Source organism: Sesamum indicum, linkage group LG9, assembly GCF_000512975.1.
Source record: "Sesamum indicum cultivar Zhongzhi No. 13 linkage group LG9, S_indicum_v1.0, whole genome shotgun sequence".
Taxonomy (NCBI): Eukaryota; Viridiplantae; Streptophyta; class Magnoliopsida; order Lamiales; family Pedaliaceae; genus Sesamum; species Sesamum indicum.
This window is the reverse complement of record NC_026153.1, coordinates 10,214,105-10,234,879: the sequence shown is the minus strand read 5'-3', so window position 1 is coordinate 10,234,879 and position 20,775 is coordinate 10,214,105. Positions and strand designations below refer to the sequence as shown.

The 20,775-nt window shown below is 34.0% G+C and overlaps 2 protein-coding genes across 3 annotated transcripts; one reads left to right on the top strand and one right to left on the bottom strand.

The window, feature by feature from the left end:
- Window positions 4,691-8,396, top strand: LOC105171214. The gene is made up of 5 exons (XM_011092250.2): window positions 4,691-4,899; window positions 5,852-6,139; window positions 6,300-6,396; window positions 7,144-7,252; window positions 8,014-8,396. The coding sequence occupies exons 1-5, from the start codon at window positions 4,876-4,878 to the stop codon at window positions 8,090-8,092; spliced, it is 597 nt and encodes a 198-aa protein (XP_011090552.1). The 5' UTR covers window positions 4,691-4,875; the 3' UTR covers window positions 8,093-8,396.
- LOC105171213 (ras-related protein RABH1e) lies at window positions 8,226-14,920 on the bottom strand. 2 transcript variants are annotated; one of them, XM_011092249.2, is made up of 6 exons: window positions 14,622-14,920; window positions 13,810-13,880; window positions 12,790-12,878; window positions 10,960-11,071; window positions 10,768-10,858; window positions 8,226-9,272 (listed from the first exon to the last, which is right to left on the bottom strand). In XM_011092249.2, exons 1-6 carry the CDS (start codon window positions 14,736-14,738, stop codon window positions 9,129-9,131), a joined length of 624 nt encoding a protein of 207 aa, XP_011090551.1. In that variant the 5' UTR covers window positions 14,739-14,920; the 3' UTR covers window positions 8,226-9,128. The 2 variants fall into 2 exon arrangements, with proteins under 2 accessions (XP_011090551.1, XP_020552226.1); XM_020696567.1 differs by having other exon boundaries at window positions 8,226-9,253.

Genomic DNA, 20,775 nt, shown 5'->3' with positions numbered 1-20,775 from the left:
TTAATGCATAACAGTTACCTCATTTATGGCGTATCGGGGTCTATTTATAGAACACAATTGTACGTCAAGTACTGGGCCGCGTGGCCTTATCCTATCGGTTTGTGTTCTGATCGAACGGTTGTCATTGTCCGGGTCTTCGGTCAGTCTGTGCGATCCGGGCGGGTCGCGGCTATAAAACACGCGGATCCTGATCGCGAAATGACGGTAATGCCCTTAATGAAGGGTAATCCGATCTTTTTGCAGGGGCGACATGTGTATACCCATCAAGAGTAAATCACAAAACTAAAATACAACAATAATTATAAGACTAAAATGTAATTTTTGCCAATATAATTGAAATCAATGCATGAGATATAACATCAATGTGTGACATGACTGTGGAATTGAAGATTCTTTGTCCAAATCTCGTACCTAGATTTCTTCATGGCTGAAGGTATTGGATTTTCTTACAAGAAAAGATAATAATAATGTTAAAATATTAAATAATAATTTTAATTTTATCAAAATATAATCATTAGTAACAAGAATTGACATTAAATTATTACCATAGTCAATTAATGACATATTTATAATGATAAGATAATGACAATACAAATATACTAATAATTATATTTATTATTACTATATTATCAAATGTCAATAATTATTGATAGTGACAACTTTAAAAATATTTTTTTGTAGCTAAACATACCTAGTGACAACATATGGTTAAATATTGTCATTATAAAATTATGAAAATTGTTGTAGCGAAAGAGTAAAAATTATTGTCACTTAGTACATATAATTAATCACAATTTTAATATCATCACTTATTTGTTTTTTTATTAATTTTCTTTTTTATGTGCATAAAAATTAGCTGGCGCAAAGAGGCCCAAGTAATCCAAAAAGAAGAAAGAAACGAGAGGTCTGAAACATCTTAGGAGACCAAGAGCACCTGGAAGGCAAACTTCGCAGGTGCCCACAGAAAATAAATTGGCAAAAGGAAGAGACTGAAGGCATCCCCCTACTCGGATCATGATCAAAGCCTAACAAATGCTCGGCCCAAAAAACCCACATGCCAGTCCACTCTCATACGTGACATCTCGTCAACAGCCACATTGGATCACATCAGCCCTAGGAGGACCTTTCCTAAAGGCTAAGACTTCTCACATGTGAGGGGTCTCTCAAGACAAACTAAGTAAGGAAAGGCTCCCTAACAGCTAGGAGTCCTTGCAAATGAGGAAGGTGCCCCCACAGCCTTCGACTCTTTGGCAGCTTGGACTCCCTAGAGGTTAGGAGTCCTTGCTGATGAAAAGTCCCCAAACTTAGAGATAAGGATTCAAAAGCACTTCTAACAAAAGATAAGATCAAATTATGGCTTATCCAAGCGGTCTTCATCCACTTTTCCCAAAAATGAAGTAAACGTACATAATCCATCGGAAAAGGCACCCCACTATAAATACAAGTTACTCTTCCATAATGAGGACACTTTCAAACACCTTAATGAGACCATCTAACGTCTCTCACACCTCTCTTACTCTCCTTAATCATCTTTTTCACTTTTTAAACATTCTCTAAGCACTCCACCAGCACATTACCAAATGTTCTTATACCAACGACTTTATTCAGCATATCTAGATTTTAATTATATTTATTTATTTTTGGCTTTATTCCATCTCAAATAAAATACAAACTTGGGTGTCAGAGTACTAATGCCTTTTTTGTAGGTCCCCCCTTAGGATTTGCGTTCGCTTCAGCCCAAACTTTGAGCATAGTCTATATTAATTAGATCTGTGCATTTTTTGAACGCATCATTGGCGCCGTCCATGGAAAACAAATATAAGAGGTGAGAACAATGAAGGATCCACACCTCCTTAAAGGACTTTCCCAGAAGGACGATCCCCTCACTCTAGAGGAGCTCCTACGACTGATTACTATCTTTGTTCAAGGCCCAATTTTACCGGTCCCATTATTATCATTACTTAATTCTAATATTCATATTGATTCAATTTTTAATGTGCAAAACGTTCCATTAGAAAAGTAGGAGGGCATCCCCCTCAGAAAATAAGCCTTGCCCCCAAGCAGGCATACCCCTCAGAATATAAGCTTGCACCCAAGCAGACATCCTCCTCAAAATAAGCCCTATCGTGAAGCAGGTATAACTCCTCGAAAAAACCTGCACCCAAGCAGGCATCCTCTTTAAAAAATCCTACACCCAGGCAGGCATCCTTCTTAGAAAATAAGCTCTACCCCGGGGGGCATTCTCATCAGAAAATAAGCCATGCCCCCAGGCAGGCGTCTCCCTCACCGAATAAATTTCACATACAAGCTTCCCTCAAGGAATATTTTTAATATTTTAATTTAATAATTTTGGAGGTTTATTGTGCCACTTTCTACGTGTTAACATGTGTTTTTGGTAGGGATTGCACAAGAAATAGATCCATCTCACAGAAAGCCCTATCTTCCGCACAGGCACAGAGGCTCTCCTACATGGAGGCACCCCAGTCCTCCTTCAGGCAAGTACATAGGTCCCTTCTTTGGGGAACTTGTAAGCTCTATCTCGTGCAGGCACCTAAGCCTTCCTACGCAGAGGCATCTAAGCCCTGCTTCCGGGCGGACACCTTGTTCTTCCTCTGACAAGGCTCCTAAGTCTTGCTCCAAGGAGGCCCTCCTTAAATAAGCCCTCCTCTGAGGAGACACAATAATTTTGCTCCATGCAAGACCTATCCTTAGTATATATATAAGTGTATTTGTTATTCAATATGCTCTTGCAAAATGATAAAGTCCAACACCGAAGTAGGCACAAAGGCACCCGTTAAGCCCTCCTCTAATGAGGGACCCTCATTAAAAGCCCTGCTCTATACAGGAATGAATTAAGCTCTATTTTTATTTGTTGCTGACATTCTTTGCACGAATTTGAAAAAAAAAAAAAGAGAAAAGAAAAGTTCATTCTTTGAACCCCACCTCTGAAGACCTCTCCTCTAAATAAGTGTCGAAATTCTCCACTTATTAGAGTGGGGGCTATTGATATGCAAAAAAATTAGCTGACCCAAAGAAGCCCAAGTGATCCAAAAAGAAGAAAGAAACGAGAGGTCCATAACATCCTAGGACGCCCAAGAGGACCTGAAAGGTGGCCTTGGTAGGTGCTCCCAGAAAACAAATTGGCAAAGGAAGGAGGATGAAGGCATCCCCCTACTCAGACCATGATCAAAACCTGACAAATATTCGGCCCAAAAGGTGCACACATATGGCAACCCACTCTCCTACGTGGCATGTCGTTAACAGCCACATTGGACCACATCAGCCCTAGGAGGACCCTTTCTGAGGGCTGAGCTCAAGACAAAGTAAGGAAAGACTCCCTAACAACTAGGACTCCTTGATGGTTAGAACTCCTTGCAAAAGAGGAAGGTGCCCCCAAAACCCTGGACTCTTTGGCAGCTTGGACTTCCTAGTGGTTAGGAGTTCTTGCTGATGAAGAGTACCCCGAAACTCGGGTATAAGGATTTAAGCACTTCTAACAAAAGATAAGATCAAATTATGGCTTATTCAAACGGTCTTCATCCACTTTTTTCGAAAATGGAGGAAACGTGCACAACCCTATTAGAAGAGGGCACCTCGCTATAAATACAGGTTTACTCTTCGATATTGAGAATACTTCCACACACCTTTATGAGACACTCTAACATCTCTCACAGTTCTCTTACTCTCTATATAATCTCTCTCACTTTTTAAATATTTTTTTAATCATTCTCTAAGCACTCCACAAACACATTATCAAGTGTTCTTACACTTTTCACCGATTTTATTCACCATATCTTAATTTTAATTATATTTATTTATTTTTTGGCTTTATTCTATCTCAAATCCAATATTAACTTGCGTGCGGAGTGCTAACGCCTCCTTTGCAGGCCCCCTTTAGGATTTGCATTCGGTTCGTCCCAAGTTTTGAGCATAGTTAGACCCGTGTATTTTTTGAACGCATCACTCTTCTTGTTTTTTTTTTTTAAAAAAAAATCAATCTTGGAAATTAACTTATAATTAAATAAAAACCTATATTTAGATACCAAACAAAAAAAATGAATTATCAGAATCAATTACTTTTCAGTCTATACTAATAAAAGGAAAAATTATACTTTTTCTTCTAAAATTTAATGTAATTACACGTTAATCTTTATTGTTTGAGAATTTACATTTAACACTCATAATGTTTGTTTCCTTTGACAAATAAAACTTTTTGTCAATCAAAATTAATTAAATTTGCTGTTATTAAAAAAAAGAAATGAAAATTTATATCTATGATTGATTAATTTATTACTAATTCATTATATATCAAATATTTTTTTTAATAAATAATATTTTTCTCACATATATTAACATATGAAATTATGTAAGAGCAGTTGTCCAATTTTTTTTTACATAAATGTAGTAGTTGTCGACAAAGCGACAGACCACTCACCGAAGACCTATTAACAAAAGGACCAAGTACCAGATTGGAAATCTTGATTCGATTTCCCCGTACAGTACACGCTGAATTTTCGATTTTGGTTCCTTTCACCGAACCGCAAACCCAGCCCCGACCCCAACCCCAACCAACCAGCATTCCCAAGGGCATAATTGTCCAAACCCAGCAGAGAAAATGTTTGTCGTCATCGTCAATGTCGTCGTGTGTCAGGAGCTTTCCTGCCGTTACGCCCTACCCCCCCCCCCCAAAACACACTCACGCGCTGCAACTTCAAGTACTACGCTACTGCTATATAAAGCTCAGGTGTGTGTGGGAACACACAGAGATTCACATGCAAATTTGGCAGTGACGTGAGTGGAATGCGGTAGGAAGAGTCCGGGATAGAGCTCCGGCTTCTGGAGCGTCTCTCTTCCTATTCGCTCATCGTTTCGGCAATGGCGGTTAATTCCAGTGAAGAGGTGAGATTTTTTTTTGCTTTCGGTTTGTTGGGCTTTTGCGGGAATGTGTAATTTGAACTGCATTTTTCGAAGTGTAGCTCCGTGATTTAGTGATTCAATTTTATTTTATTCTTTTACATGAGTTGTTAAATTCGTGGATTTGCCCCCAATTTGCTGCAGTTTTTCGTTGGAGAATTGATATTACTTCTTTTGGTAAATTTTTTGAATTTGATTTTTCTTTGAATCTCTGAGAACTTTCGACTGACAAACAATTTAGTGGTTTTTTCGAGAAAAAAGGTGAAATTTTATTGCACGATTTAGTTTTTGAATTGTAATGTTTGAACATTTTCCCTCTGGATGAGTTTTAGATAATTTTCCGTAACTGAACGGATACAGTAGCTGAGTGCTAGGATGCAAGGTAGATACAAGTTTTTACTGTGGTAAACATTGTGATGATGGCTTTTAAGTGTGGACAAAAGCCTTTTATTGCATAACTTCTGTCTTGAGCTGAAGGTGAGTGAGGCCAAAGAGGTGGTTGACAGACCATATTTGTGTATTCTGTGAATATGTGCTTTATATGTCATTATCACCCTCAATTGGATACGTTATACCGAATCTGTGATTTGATGTGATATTTGGCTCAACCCTTTTTGTGTTGTAGTTTTTTGGGATTTGAATAATTAATGAGAGTAACATTTGAGCAGAAATCTAACTGCTACTCGTATAAAAATCAATGTTTCACAGCTTTGTCTACCATTTCAATTAAAGTTTGAGCTCTGAAATTGGTATCTTATTGCACAAAGAAATATAATTATCCTCGCGGAACCGTTTTGACTTTCCATCTGCAAGACTAGCAGATGTTTCTGATAATTTAAAGAGAAAATACTGGTGCAAGTTATGCTTAATCATCAGGCATACTTATTTATTTACAGCACGAACTGGAATAAACCATTATGTTGTTCTCTATTTTCAGTGCCAAAATGTCCATAGTGTGGTGGTGGTATTGCCAGATGGAGCAGCAACTAACCTGCAACGTGAACTAGTTCAAAATGTCTTTAGCGTGGAAGTTCCTAATGTGATGAAAAATGAGATATGCTTGAATACTGAATCCAGTTTGCTAAACCATACCAACCTCAAGATGGATAAAGCACAGAAAAATGCACCTTGCAATTTGGATGTTGATATTGAGAAAGGAAAGACAGAGATTCCGAAATCCAATGAAGAATCTATTGGCTATTTGAAGTGTGATGATTCCTTAGCCGTATGTTATCTTAATTTATATTGCTCGGATTTATTGTCTGTAGTCCTCAGAAAATGCTTTTGGGTGGACCAGTATTGATTTCAGTATATAGCAATTTTGAACTTTTGTTACTACGCCACTTTAATCCCGCCACTGTAAATTGAGAACTATTGTTTTGCAGAGGTCACTGCAACGGGATTTCTTCTTGCAGTTTGGAGGAAAGTTGATGCAGTTCTTGATGAACCACATCCCTGACTTACCCAAGGTCGCTTCAAAAGGTCGTTAACCTTGTTCAATCAATTTAACTTTTTCCTGATTGATCATTTTCTGGATTACTCTTCAACGTTCCAATGTTTGTACAAATACATTAATTTCTAGTCGAACTTTGTCTAAAAATATCCACGATACAGCAAAGTGTTTAGCTGTTAAGTTCCAGTCAAGTGCACATTTGTCATTGTATCATGTACACATTCCTCTATATGAGTATGTGTTGATAATAGTGAAGGGAAATTACGCAAGAAGAGAACTCTAACAAAAGAAAAACGAAAATAGTTATTTGGCAAGAATTTGTAGATCTTTAGCATTAGCTGCTCAACTAGCATAACAAACTCTGTTAGGCAGAACTCGAACGTGCAGAACTGTTTCATCAAACACAGAATGGTTTCGAAATTTTAGGAAGAGAGAGGGTGTATCTCCCAAATGGGAGATTAGTGCTTAATCTCATTTTGATTGCTCACACATAGTTGGGAAATGCAAAACTTGCACACTTAGTGTTACTTGTTGTGTGTCTTTGACCCTTATGTATCATTACGAGGGTTGTACTGTTATCAGGGAGCAATCTTTTTCATTCATTCTTCTTTGTCTAAGACGAAGAATTTCTTCAGATAGAGCAAATTAGGCATTTCAACTGTACGCATGCACTATATCATTGCCCTTTTCTGTGAGATTTACTTGTTTAACATGGTATGTTGTGCACTGTATTATACGAATCACATGTTCATCTTTTTTTTCGGGATGTATTACAGATAGATACGCGACGGAGAGAGTATATGATGTACCTGCTAACAGATCAAGGAAGTACAAGCGATCTCCCTCCTTTAATTCAAGAAGAGTAGTTCTCCTCTTTTCGGTCATGTAAGTTCTAACCTTGTTCTGTATTCTTGATCCAAAGTCTCTCTTTTACCACTCTGCTTCTTAAATTTAATTACGAGTTCTGAACTGTAAGTTTTTTAAATACTTTGTGTTCAAATATTTTTTTCATTTGTTAATATTTTAATTTTGGGGAAGTTCATTAAGTAATTTAGAATTTTAGTTAGATCGAATATCTTATTGTCATATTTTTGTTTTGTAAGATATCATTAGTAATAGAAGAGCATTATTTAGAATATGAGATTCTGTAAAAAGAATGAATGCTGAAAGTTAAAATTCAAAGTACGATAAATAAAACACATCAAAATTCAGCAATGAAGTAATTTCATTACTTTTACTGTTAAATTTCTTACTGCAAATAATATATTTTACGTGCAACGCACACACTCTTTGCTAGTATATACATATGTAGACGCATAAATTATCTGAAACCGTCATCTCTTTTGATGCTTTACGTTTTAATGATAGAATATTTTAGTTTTTACCTATTTTCTACTTTTTATTTACTGTAAACTGTTAAAAAGTCACTATTAGGTTCTTTTATATACTTGTAGATTGTCGAAAAACGGGGAAGAGAGAGAGAGGAGAGAGTGGTTAGCACTAATTTTTTCGGCTCTTTCGGTTTATTTCGGAAATTCTCCTTGACTGTAGTTCACATATTTAACTTCTCCTGCTTGCTCTTATGTTTTCTTTCTGTGGCTTGGGAGGCTTTACACTTACTCCTACTGCTATGTTTTCCTTATCAGGTCTAGCATAGGAACGATAATCCTGATATATCTGACATTGAGAGTGAGACAGATCAGCGATGGGTACGCTAATGTTTGAAGTACTTTGCCTCTCATCTTCTTGCAATCTTTTGTGCAACAATCAGTCGGCAACATTTTCAATTTAGGCAATCTTACCATGCCTTCCTGTTCTTGCATCTTGGTTCTACCATGTAGTTTTTTTCATCGATGTACATAGGAACTCTGTAACCGCGTCTTCACTTTCCAACTGATACTTCATTGTACACAAATTTTCGGTTCTATTCTCAATATAGGATTTGTTGTGGTTTCGTTGGCAAAATCATAAACTATGTTCTTGGCCAATTATCTTACCTTTCATAGTAAGATTTTGTGATGGAGCTGAATCTATGTCTGCCTGTCTTCTTAGCAGATCATTTGATTGATTTCATTTTCTGTATCTGAAGATGTTTGTCTATATTTGAAGGCTGAAGAATATGAGTTATTACAATAAATGTAACTAGGGTAAATTACATCACTGTCCCGGACTTCAGGTCTAATATAAGTACATCTCTAAAGAGGCGTTAATATAATTTGTTTTCGGGGTTTTGTGTATTTTTTGCCTCTGACATCGTGTAGATGTAAATGTACTTGAAATTTTGCATAACAGCAGATATAACTACCCCCTTAGCTCCTTGCAGGGACTATTTGTTAGTGTATTTGTAATTTTACGAGAGTATTTATAATTTTCGAAAACAGGAGCATTTGTAGTTATCACAAACCTTTGAAAAACCTGTTGTATGTCAAAAATTTTAAACTAGTTTCTCTCCAAACCAAAGAAGGTTTTCCAGCCATGTGCAGCTGTAAGGAGTTTTGCTTCTACATATATGCATAAAGCAAAATGCTGATTTTCTTTCTATACGACGATACAACCAAACACATGATCTAGAAACATATTATACAACCTGCTAATCAAATCAAGTTCTGTAAGCAGTATCATAGTATGTATCAATGAATCCCAATCCTAAGTCCCATAAAAACCTGTTTCAGCAGTGTCCAAACTGTATCAAAAGTTGGAGACTTGCATCCTCACTGAGAATTAGCCGTCCCTTCCCCACCTCCTAACTTTCTTACAATCTCTAGCACGCACAGCCACCGCCCTGTTGATCGTTCTGGTTTGCATTTGATGTCGGCTTCAAGTTCACATCGACCATGTCCTCCTGCTTTGTGGAAGAAAGAGCTTCCATCCCGGGCAACGCAGCAGCTATTTTTCGAAAGAGAGGCTGCCATAGCATCAACATTGTGATTCCAACTACAATCTAAAAAGATCATCTATGTATTTTCGACAAGATTAGTCTACGATAAGTATCTAGATGCCATATATTCTTCATAAATAAATAAAAGGGATAATTATATTGTCCTCTCTGGTGTAATTATATATAAACTTCTTGTGCTTTGGTAAATTATATCTAGTAATCCCGACATTTGTTTTCGTTTAACAAATAGATCACTACATTAGTTAAAATTCACTAAATTTGTTGATATTAGCGAAAAAGTTGAAATGAAAAATCATTTTTTTTTTCTGATTGAAATATTAAATACTTATTGAATGTCAACAATTTTTTTTCTGACCAAACTACCTTTATACATAATTACACGTTAGTGCATATGAGAAGGTGTATCTTCACCTTTATAAGGGTAGTTTGGTTAAAACTGATTATTTGACCTGCAATAAATTAATAATAAATCGATTGGGAGTAAATATGATTTTTCATTCAATTTTTTCGGTGAACTTTGACAACGGAGGGATTTATTTGTTACATGGAAATAAATGTCGGGATACTAGATGTAATTTCTCAAACCATATGAAATTTTACGTGTAATTACACTTACTCTTCGAAGACAACAGTGTAATTATTCCTAAATAAAAATAAAAATATGCCTTTGACACTGATCTTATGCCGATGTCATGTCGTTCCATACTGCACATGTTGGAGTTTATATATGCATCATAGGATTTCAAGTGTTCCATGCTATATTTATGCATCATAGGATCCGAAGTACATGTATGATCCATACTATACGTGTTCGTGTCTATGTATCATAGGGTACATGTATCTATTTCTTTGACTAATGTGTGTAAGGAATCAAAAATTAAAAGCGATAATTACACTTCTCTTCCATAAAGTTTGGTGTAATTCACGTAGATTTTTTGTGCTTTGAAAAATTACGTCTAACAACCCTGATGTTTGCTTTCGTCTAATAAATAAATTTCCTCATTAGTCAAAATTCACTGAATTTGTTGATACTAACAAAAAATAAAATAAAATGAATAAAAGTTGATATTTATATTCTATTACTTTATTACTTAGTTATTGTAGGCCCAACAATTTTGTTCGAACTAAATTATCTTTATAACGGTAAAAATATACCTCCTCACATGCATTAATGTGTGAATATATAAGAGGCTAATTTTGTCATAAAAAAGTTATTTGACATGTAATAAGTCAACAATAAGTGAATCAAAGGTAAATATAATTTTTTTTATATACTTTTTTGTTAATATCAGTAAATTTGATAAATTTTGACTAACGATGGGACTTATTTGTTAGATGAAAACAAATTTCAAATGTGCCAAATATAATTTTTCAAACCACAAAAAATTTACGTGTAATGTATCAAACCTCATAGGAAAAGAGTGTAATTATCCTACATTAAAACGATTTAACTTCTAAAAATTTGAATGATGTAATAGATGAGCCGACGAGGTATCTTTACCTTTATATTGAAACCTGCTTTAGCACTGGTCTCTATAAACATGACTCCCGATTCACGAGCCTTACCATCCCCATCTTCAATCGAGACTTGCCTGCATGTTCATTAGAATCATTCGAGATAATAAACCCTTTAAATCAAAGACATCCCACACTTGAAAAACCTGAATTGATTAAGACATGTTTGTTCCCTCACCGTTTATCGACAAGATCAGTTTTATTTCCCACGAGGACAATAATAACGTCACCGCCACGTTCTGTTCTTACTTCCTCAATCCACTTCGAAGTGTTTAAGAATGACTGTCGATCTGCAAAAGTGACCAATTTAGCCAACGTAGACCAAGTTTCATTACTCGGTTACTTGGAATTTAAGGATTAATCACTGCAAGAAAATTCAAATTTTATGACGAATGTTGCAACAGAGAAAAGTTTCATCAAATTAACGACGGATGTAGCGACTCTTTTTCCTAACAAGAACTGCCATATAAAAAGAAACAGTCTTATGTTAAAAAAAAAAGAAACAGCTGCAAATTCGAGCCTAAGAATTGATGATATTTGCAACACGTCGTTTTGTCGCAGTGTTTGCCAAACACAAGAAGGTTTCTCTCAATTTTTCCATGACGTTTTTTTGAATGTTTCTTTTCGTTAATCCGTCTCAAAGAATACCCTTTTTTAAAAGAAAAAAAAATGCAATTTACCCTCTTGTGATTTGAGAAATGAGAAAAAAAATTCTTCTAAAAATTAAAAATAGCAAATTACCCCCTGTGTTTTGGAAAAAGAAGCAAATTACTTTCCTATCTAAACCATAAATAGGGGATACTCTGCTTCATTTTTTGAAATAAAAGGGGGTAATTTGCTAATTCTTTTCTCATAGAGGGGTATTTATTCATTTTACATATCACATGGGGTTAAATTGCATTTAACACCTTTTCTAAATGAATAAGCATTTGAAAACTTGTAGCCAATTCATATATAATTACTTGGGCATTTGGTTACTAAGTTTTCATTTAAAATTATTTTAATCCATCAAATTCATTTCTTAACTTTAGCATCTTTAAATTTTAATTTTTGTCTCAATTTGATTTCTCACCCATTTTAGGCAAAAACGTGACTGGATTTTGAATCTTTCGAGGATAAAATGGTTAATTTAAATTCAATTTTCTCACTTTAATCCTTTAAATTTGTAGAATTGTCAAATATGTCATTTTTTTACAGGAAACAAATTTTTTTTTTTTATTTTTTTATGTTTGATGTACTTATCTTATGTGAATAATGAAAACTTTAAATTCTTGTGAACATAATAATGGCATATTGCTTAAATTAAAATACTTTTTTTTCAAAAGTTCTCAAAAAAATTAAAATTATGAACAAATTTTATAAAATTTATTTAATCTGAATAAAAAAATCTAATTTGAAAAACCTCTTAAAATGACTTATCTATATGAAATCTCCCAAAAAATTTAGTTAAAAGTATATTCCACCAACTTTCTTTTCGAAACCCCAAATATTTACTAAATATTATTTGACATTTAACTTTTTCAAACTTATCTTTAACTCTTCCAATCAAAAAAATACTGACATAGAATTTTCTAATTATTATATTTTCAAATTAGAAATTAATTTTTATGAAATTTATTCATACTTTTGATTTTTTAACTACTGAAAATGAAAAAAAAAAAGACTGCTTATTTTAAGTTCAGCAATATATTATTATATCACAAGAGTTCACATTTTCATTATTTTCACATAGTGCAGTTGCATTATTCAAATACAAAGAGAATAAATTAATTTGACAATTTTACAAATTTAAGGGACTAAAATGAGAAAATCAAACTTAAATTGACCATTTTATCCTCTCAAAAGTCAAAATTGTGCAAATATTTTCATTAGAAAATGGCCCGAGAAACCAAATTGAGATAGAAACTAAAGTTTATGGATGTTAAAATAAAAAAAGAATTTGAAGGACTAAAGTTATTCGAAATGAAAACTTAAGGGACCAAATATAACATTTACTCTAATTACTTACTAGCAACGTCATAGACTATCACTGCAACCGAAGAATCTCTAATGTAGCTGGGAATCAGACTCCTAAATCTCTCTTGTCCAGCAGTATCCCTGTAATCACCGTGAGGATTATTATGTAATTTCACAGCTTTCTTACCCAACATTCAAATTTTCCTATAACGAGTGAAATTACACTTTTGGTCTCATAAGATAGGAGATTCAACATATTTAGTGTTTTATTTGATAAGATTCTCAAAATGATCCAAAAATTGAGAAAACTCGATGTATTTAGTCCTATACTCTACAAAATTTTCAATAAGGTCCCAGAATTTGAAAAACACTACACATGTAATCTCTTGTCTTGTGCTTTACAGAAATTTGGATATGGGATTAAATGTATCGAATTTTTTTTAATTTTGGCACTATTTTCAAAATTCCATACAACAGAAGACTAATATTTCGACTTTTTTTTTTTCAATTTGGAGACTATTTAAGCAGAGGATTAAAAGTGTTTAACGCCATATCTGATTGGACTAAAAGTGTAATTTTTCTCCTATAACGGCTATTATTTAATCACATTACAACGTCAAGAAACCAGGTTAAATCTTATATAAACCAATCACGTTTCATCAAGTATACACATAGTAGTCCCTATCTGGAAAGGAAAAGGAAGGCCACCGAGACAAATAGCTACGACAATACTTATTAGGAAAAAATACAAGTAAATCTCTTGTTATATTGCAAATGAGCAAATTATCTCTTATAAAAAGAACTGCAATTTACCTCCTTGTGTTTCTAAAAATGCATCAAGTTACCCTCCATTATTTCTCAAAATGAATCAATTTATCTTCTTATATAGAAAGATGAATTGCTTTATTTTAAAAAATGCAAAGGGATAACTTACTATTAATTTTCCATGAAGAGATAATTTACTTTCAAAAATTATCACACGAAGATAAATTGTATTAATCCTTAATTACTATGTATGTTATTAGGCTGTTCAAAGTTCCGGAAGCAAAACAAGAAAAAGGAAATATATTACCAGAGCTGCAAGCGAACTGTTCGATCTTCTAGGTACATTGTTTTCGACAAAAAGTCTATGCCAATGGTTGCCTGCATATATTTATGAACAGAAAGATTGACATAAAACAATGATACATATCGAATTTCAAATGGTATTAAAATCACATATATATATATATATATATATATATATGTAAAACCCATATACACATATTGATCACGATTATATCAGGAAAAAAATAAAATTTTAATCCTGTAATTTAGGAAGGTGATATTTTTAATCATCAATAAATTGATTTTCATAATTTAGTCCCTCAACATTAAAATTTTTATACTTTTAGCCATTTTTGGTCCAATTTGACTGAAAAATTACATATGATTTGCATATAACTCGATTAAAATGCATTTTTTTTTAGTCTTGTAAATCAATTTTTTAGAAGATCAAAACTACGAATCCCATAAGCTATAAAACTGTACATGGGGACTTTATAGATTATGGAGTATCCCTTGGTTTGAAGGGATTTTTGATGATTGAACCGTGTTGTACTATTATTTTTCATTAATGCAATTTACCATTACTGAAAAAAAAAAAAAACTACAATTGCAATTTTCCCAATTATAGTGATCATAAATCGAATAATCAACAAGGTTTCCTAATTCACAATGAACGCAGCATTGGAAATTCACACCAACAGATAATAGAAAAGTTTGATCGAATGTAATTGTGATTAAATTAATGGAATTGAAACGAAAAGAGAAAATTTAAAAACAAAAAAAAGAAAAAGAAAAAAGGAGAATGAAATATATATATATATATGTATATATATATACCTGATAGGTGGTGTCAAATTTATCGTACATGAAGCGGGTGATGATACTGGTTTTGCCGACGGACTGATCCCCCAGAAACACCAGCTTGTACTTTGCTAATGGTGACACCGCCGCCATTACTCTCTCTCTCTCTCTCTTAATTTGTCTGTGTTTCTCTTTCTCTCTCTAGCTAAAATGCATTACTATCTGCCTATCTATTCATCTGATCGAAAACGATGATGTTGATGATGGGATCTGAATCGAGATCGAGAAATTTAAGGAAAGAAAGAGAAAAAAAGCATAAACATTTAACGTAGAAGGATGGGCTAAATTGTGTTTTGTGATCGAATTTATATTATTATTGGCTAACGTAACATAGTGGCCTTGCCAATATCATGTAATATTATTGCATCACTTTGTGGAGTGGTACTGCAAAACTCAATTAATTCCCACTTTTTCAACTGTTTTTTTATAAAAATTCATATCATATTTTACGTTATATATATATATAGTATTCACATTTTTTATATAATTAAAATATATATACATAATTTATATATATATATATATAGAGTATACATATATAGAGAAAGACACAATCTTAATTTATAATAAAATATTCAGTCATAACTCTGAATCTACTATCCGTACCCTAGGCCCTAAAAAAATTAGAAAATTGGTGAAAAAAATTTAAATGATAATTTTATCCGTAGCTTAGAGTTTTAATTGTAGAAATCATTTTATAAATATTGTAATTAGCAAGAATTATTAACAAACAATTGTGTAATAAGTTATCATAAAAAATAATTAATAATACGTGATGGTGATAACTAGCAACAAAGTGGAATGAAAAAAAAGGATCAAGTATATATACATATATCATCCAAATAGCTATGCGATTCACAATATGTAAATGTAAATAGGGCTTATTGCAATGATGGTCTTGAATCTTTTAAATGATTGTGATTTTGCTTCTTCAGTCTATTTTATGATCAGTTTGTTTTTTTAATGAAAAAATAACCATAGTTCAACACATCAAGTGTGCATGAAAGGAGGGGACGGCTGAGTGGAATTCTAGCAGGAGAGGAAATTATTTTTTTGCTTTGTTACGTATTCATTAGTTATTTCAAATAATTAATATATATATATATATATACTTTGTAGATTATATAATGAATCTAGATACATTCTAATACATCCATACAAGGTATATATATGTATATTAGATATTTGAAATGAGTAATGATTACATAACACAAAACACAAAATAATTTCCTACTCCTAATTCTCCAATTCGGCCGCCCCTCTCCAACACACACTTGGTGTGTTTTTTTAATTAATTTTCTTCTAGTAAAAAGGATTGAGGGATCCCAAAATTTCAGTGTGGTGTGGACGCAATTTTAGAGGACTTCTATATTGAAGTCTTGCGTAAACGAATCAAATGAAGGAGGTTCGAAGTAAATCAAGAAAAGAGGTAATTCTACATTTACGATTTTCGTACCTCTCATTTTATTGTATTTTTTGTACTACCGCTTCCGCTTGCGCGTTCTCAGGCTGGTCCACTCGCACTTTTTGGTTCTTTCAAGTGGTATCAGAGCCCGATTCGATGTAGGGGCTATGGTTTTCTAGGAATAAGCATGACAATATATTTTTTTATTTCTTTTGAAGCATGATATATTTTTTGCTTATTATTGAATAATTATGTGAGAAAATGACTTGTTTATATTTTTGCAATTTTGGATGATTTAAGTATTTCTAATAAAAATGGATTTTCTAGTTAAATATTTATTTTTAATTTCAGTCTACTGTGTGGAAACAAACAAAAGAAAAGGGAAAAACTGGCACTGTAGTAGTGCACTGCCGATCGGTAGTGCACAGCCCGCGCGGGCAAGAGCTTGCCTGCAGCCTGGCCAGCACACGCGCTGCGCATAGGCACACACACGTGGCCGGCTGTGGTGCTGCTGCGCTGCTGCTGCTATTGACGGCCGACGGCTGGGCCATTTTTTCCGTTCTTCCAAAAAATTGAATTTTTTAATTTTTGCATATTTTCTGAAAAATATTATTAATTTTTGCTGATTTAATTTTGGAGAAAATTAGATTTTTTCTAGAATTAAATTGCTTTAATTAATTTGGTTTATACGCATGCATTGGATGCACGAGGCTTTATCATCCATTTGAGTTGTAAATTTTAAACTTGTTATTTTCTGCATATAATTATTTCTTGTGATATTGGATATCACGATATTTTCATGGGATGTTCATTTTCTTGTCTAGCATAATTAATTATTATTATGTGCTAGAATGAATGTGAATGGATGATTATAGAGCCCTAGACCACATGTTTGTGTAGCACCCCCTACTCGCTACATCTAATTGTCACTATTTCATCATTTCTTTAATCAGAACTCATTCTATAAGTAATTCTCTTTCAACTTTTAAAATAAATTCTAATTTGTTAATATAATATATATATATACCACAAAAGGTAATAGATACATCTGAAAGTTTATATTCACCCTCACTAGATGTTCTCATATACATAACCTCAAGGAAAATCATACCACAACTTAAAACACAAATCCCGATAAAAGGCCAGAATATTTAACACCTAACAATAAAAAACTCTGGCTTTAGATGTCACGACTGACCCACCTAATAAAGACGACGACACCGCTCAAAGTCCAATGTGGCTAATCAGTGTGACCTATCTCCTGAAAAGTACGTGGCAAGGAATGAGCTGCCTATTCAATAAGTATAGCCAATCAGTTTATATATATATACACAGGCAACAATTCGCGTACATGCAGTCACATCGACAATAGTCATTCATCATATAGCAACATCAGATATAAGCAGTAATACATACTCACAACTATAAACAAATCCATGACATAATATTCGACATTATCGTTTATTAGTTAAGGGCCCTACTTACTCTAATTGGTGCACATCACTCAATGGTTTTGCCGGCCATCATCATATCATATACAACACAGGATACCCGTTGTGTGATATCCCCACACTCTTTTACTTCAGACAACACAGGATACCCGTTGTGTGATATCCCCACACTCTTTTACTTCAGCTGTGTAGCAATATCAGCACAGAAAATCACAGCAAACATGGTACCCCACACCACCCCAGTGTGTAGCTAACAGCACAGGATATTCCCCTCTGTCCGAAGTACCCCGGTACCCTACGCGCCATGGTACTTAGCTTAAATCATATATTTTTCATATCTCAATATCAATCACATTATCATCAATCACATTTTCATAAACCATCGATTGTGTTCCCAACTAGGTAAGCATTATCTTTTATCTCAATTCACGATCATCATTCTATTCTTTATAATAAATTACTTCCTCAATAATAACTCCCAATTCGATTTCATACAACAATCAGTTATACGATCACGTCATCATACCATTCTCACGTCCAACTATTACAAACACATATGACACATAGTAGCAATTCCACCGATTTTAAGGTAATCTAACGAATAATCCACAACTAATTATATAAATAATCAACATACGAAAGCCACACATAATAATATAAAGCCAAGTCCACGTTCGCATCCAAGAAAACAATATATATAATATATACAATACTATACATATAGATATATATAAATCCAATTAGCTATACTTACCTTAAATCCCAAAATGCTTCGGTTTCACGAGGGACTGCTCAACTCTCTATTTTGTCGTCACGTCTTATAATAAAATATTATACGTATAACTATATATTCAATTTACCAAATAATTTATAAGAATTCAGTTAATCAAACCCCTTATATATTGATAATTATCATTTTTAATAACATTCGTAAATTATATTGCCAGTGAAACCTCCTTGTCCCTCATTAATAACATAATATTTCTAAAATATAACTTCCGAAATATTTCTATGAATTTTCTGTCAATTTATCGTTGCTATACAATTTAATTAAGCAATAATACATAGAATTACATATTTTGTTAATCATTCCGATGGAATTGTGTAAATTAACTATAGTAATAATTAAGTCTGAAAAATCAAATAATTTAATTGCCCAACTATATCATTTTTATAGCAATTGTGATATTTAATTTGATACTAATTTAAATAGCCAAAATCATAAAATACTCCGATTAAATAGTTCACCGCTCAATATAATCAATATTTAATAACTGAACTAATTAAATAATATAATTATATAAATTAATAGAAATTAAAACATAAATTCTTACCTTTCTGTTTCTTCGTCGCCCGCAGTGAAAGATTGCAAATTCCTTAAAGTAGCAATTGTATTACATAATGTAAATCTTATATATATTATACGTAATGAAAGAGAGGAGAGAGGTGTGGGGTGGGCGGTGGCCCCTACTCTCATCCGTGACCCTCTTTTTTTTCGCTATAGATATATATGTTTATTATTATATATATAGTTATGTATACATATTATTATACATATAATATTATTATTATTTTATTTAATTAAACTTTTCTAAAATACCTTTCACGTCCCTCCTAATTTTCTTAATTACTATAATTTGTCCCCAAATATTATAACGAATTCCAATTTAACCCGTTCAAATTTTACTATATCCCAAATTCAATCTATAATTTATTTACTAATTAAATTTAAATTTCTAATAATTATCAATTAGTCTCCCAATTATGTAAAACATTCTACGGACATCACAATTCTTCCTAACACTGTTCACTACCACACCCCCTCTCACGAGCAAATAAACTATCAAATACTTCCCAATGGGCTATTCTCTCCCGGTATTTTAGATGCAAATTCGGATGAAATATATGAATGTGTAGAGCCAGGATCAATCAAAACATAGGCCGCAATGTCATATAACAATATCGTACCTGATATCACATCATTCGATGCTGGGGCTTCCTCTATGGTAATGTTATATATCCTTGCCTGGGTTTGTCCATGAGTAACTTGTGTTCCAAGCCCCCTCATACTACTATGAACAGCGTGGCCACTATCTCTGTTGCCTCTGCCTCTGCCTCTGCTAGCTCCTCTATCACTACTCCCAACACTACTTTGGCTCTGAGTCCTGCTAGCAACACTTTCAACCACGCCTATAGTCTGACTGGAACAATTTCTGACTATGTGTCCTCTACCTCCACAACGATAACAAGTCTTCGGTATATCATCCCGTCTCCAACATGGCCCTTGATGTTGTCTTCCACAGGTAGAACAACTCGGAGGAAAAACTGGTCCTCGACCATAACTTGGTCCAGCTCCCCTTCCTGATCCAGTAGAAGGCGTAGCAAATGAACTGCGTTCGAATGAACCTCTGTTAAAGCCCGTGGATCCCCCGTACCTCTGTCCACTACTTCCTCAAAAAATGGGACCACCACGTGTAAAACTCCCACTTGCTGCTAAGAATGAGCGACCAGTTCCCTTCTTGGTCAACTTACTCGATTCCCTTATTGCATATGTTGATTTGCCCTTCTCTTCCCCCTTCTTCTTGTCCTCCATTATTGCTTCTTCCATCCGAACCGCTGATTCAACAAGAGTTTTAAAATTTGTAATTTGGACTGCGAGGCCTCTTTTGATCTCGGTCGTAGCCCCTGTTCAAAACGGTAACAACGATCCTCCTGCTTCGCTATTGCTTCTGGTGCATACTTGGCTAGTGCCGCAAAACGGAGTTCATATTCTACCACTGTCTGATCATCCCCTTGCACTAAATTTAGCAACTCCATCCTCTTCTTGTCTCGGTACATTTTAGGTCTGTATTTATCATCAACTCTTTTTGAAACTCAGCCCAAGTTATTTCTCTTGGCTCATATCCCTTCTTTACAAACCTCCACCAAATCTAGGCATTCCCCACAAACAAGGAAACAACATACTTAAGTCGATTCTCTGGAGTGAAATTTACCAAGTTCATCACATCTTCGACTTTTTCCCCCCTTTCAGCAACCTCTGGGTCTAGGGTACCTTCAATTTATGTAGCCCCCATCTTCTTGATTCTTTTATAATTACGGTCAATTGTGGGGACTACTAGTGCTCGCACTGGAGTGGATGCGTGCGCCTGTGCAAGTAACTGCGCTTGGGCTTGAAAAGCCATTTGAAATATCTATTCATACTCTGGTGGTAATCCTGCCACTGGAGCACCACTGGGAGGAATGGACCATCGGCACCAACACCCTCTCGACCTAC

Excerpts from the sequence above, each read along its gene's own strand:
- LOC105171213 (XM_011092249.2), bottom strand. The coding sequence starts at position 14,738 with ATGGCGGCGGTGTCACCATTAGCAAAGTACAAGCTGGTGTTTCTGGGG. Across the intron at positions 13,881-14,621 it reads AATTTGACACCACCTATCAG|GCAACCATTGGCATAGACTT; the intron begins GTATATATATAT and ends AAATATATGCAG. Across the intron at positions 9,273-10,767 it reads AAGCAGGTTTCAATATAAAG|CCTCTCTTTCGAAAAATAGC; the intron begins GTAAAGATACCT and ends ATGCTATGGCAG.
- LOC105171214 (XM_011092250.2), top strand. The coding sequence starts at position 4,876 with ATGGCGGTTAATTCCAGTGAAGAG. Across the intron at positions 6,397-7,143 it reads ACCCAAGGTCGCTTCAAAAG|ATAGATACGCGACGGAGAGA; the intron begins GTCGTTAACCTT and ends GATGTATTACAG. Across the intron at positions 7,253-8,013 it reads GTTCTCCTCTTTTCGGTCAT|GTCTAGCATAGGAACGATAA; the intron begins GTAAGTTCTAAC and ends TTTCCTTATCAG.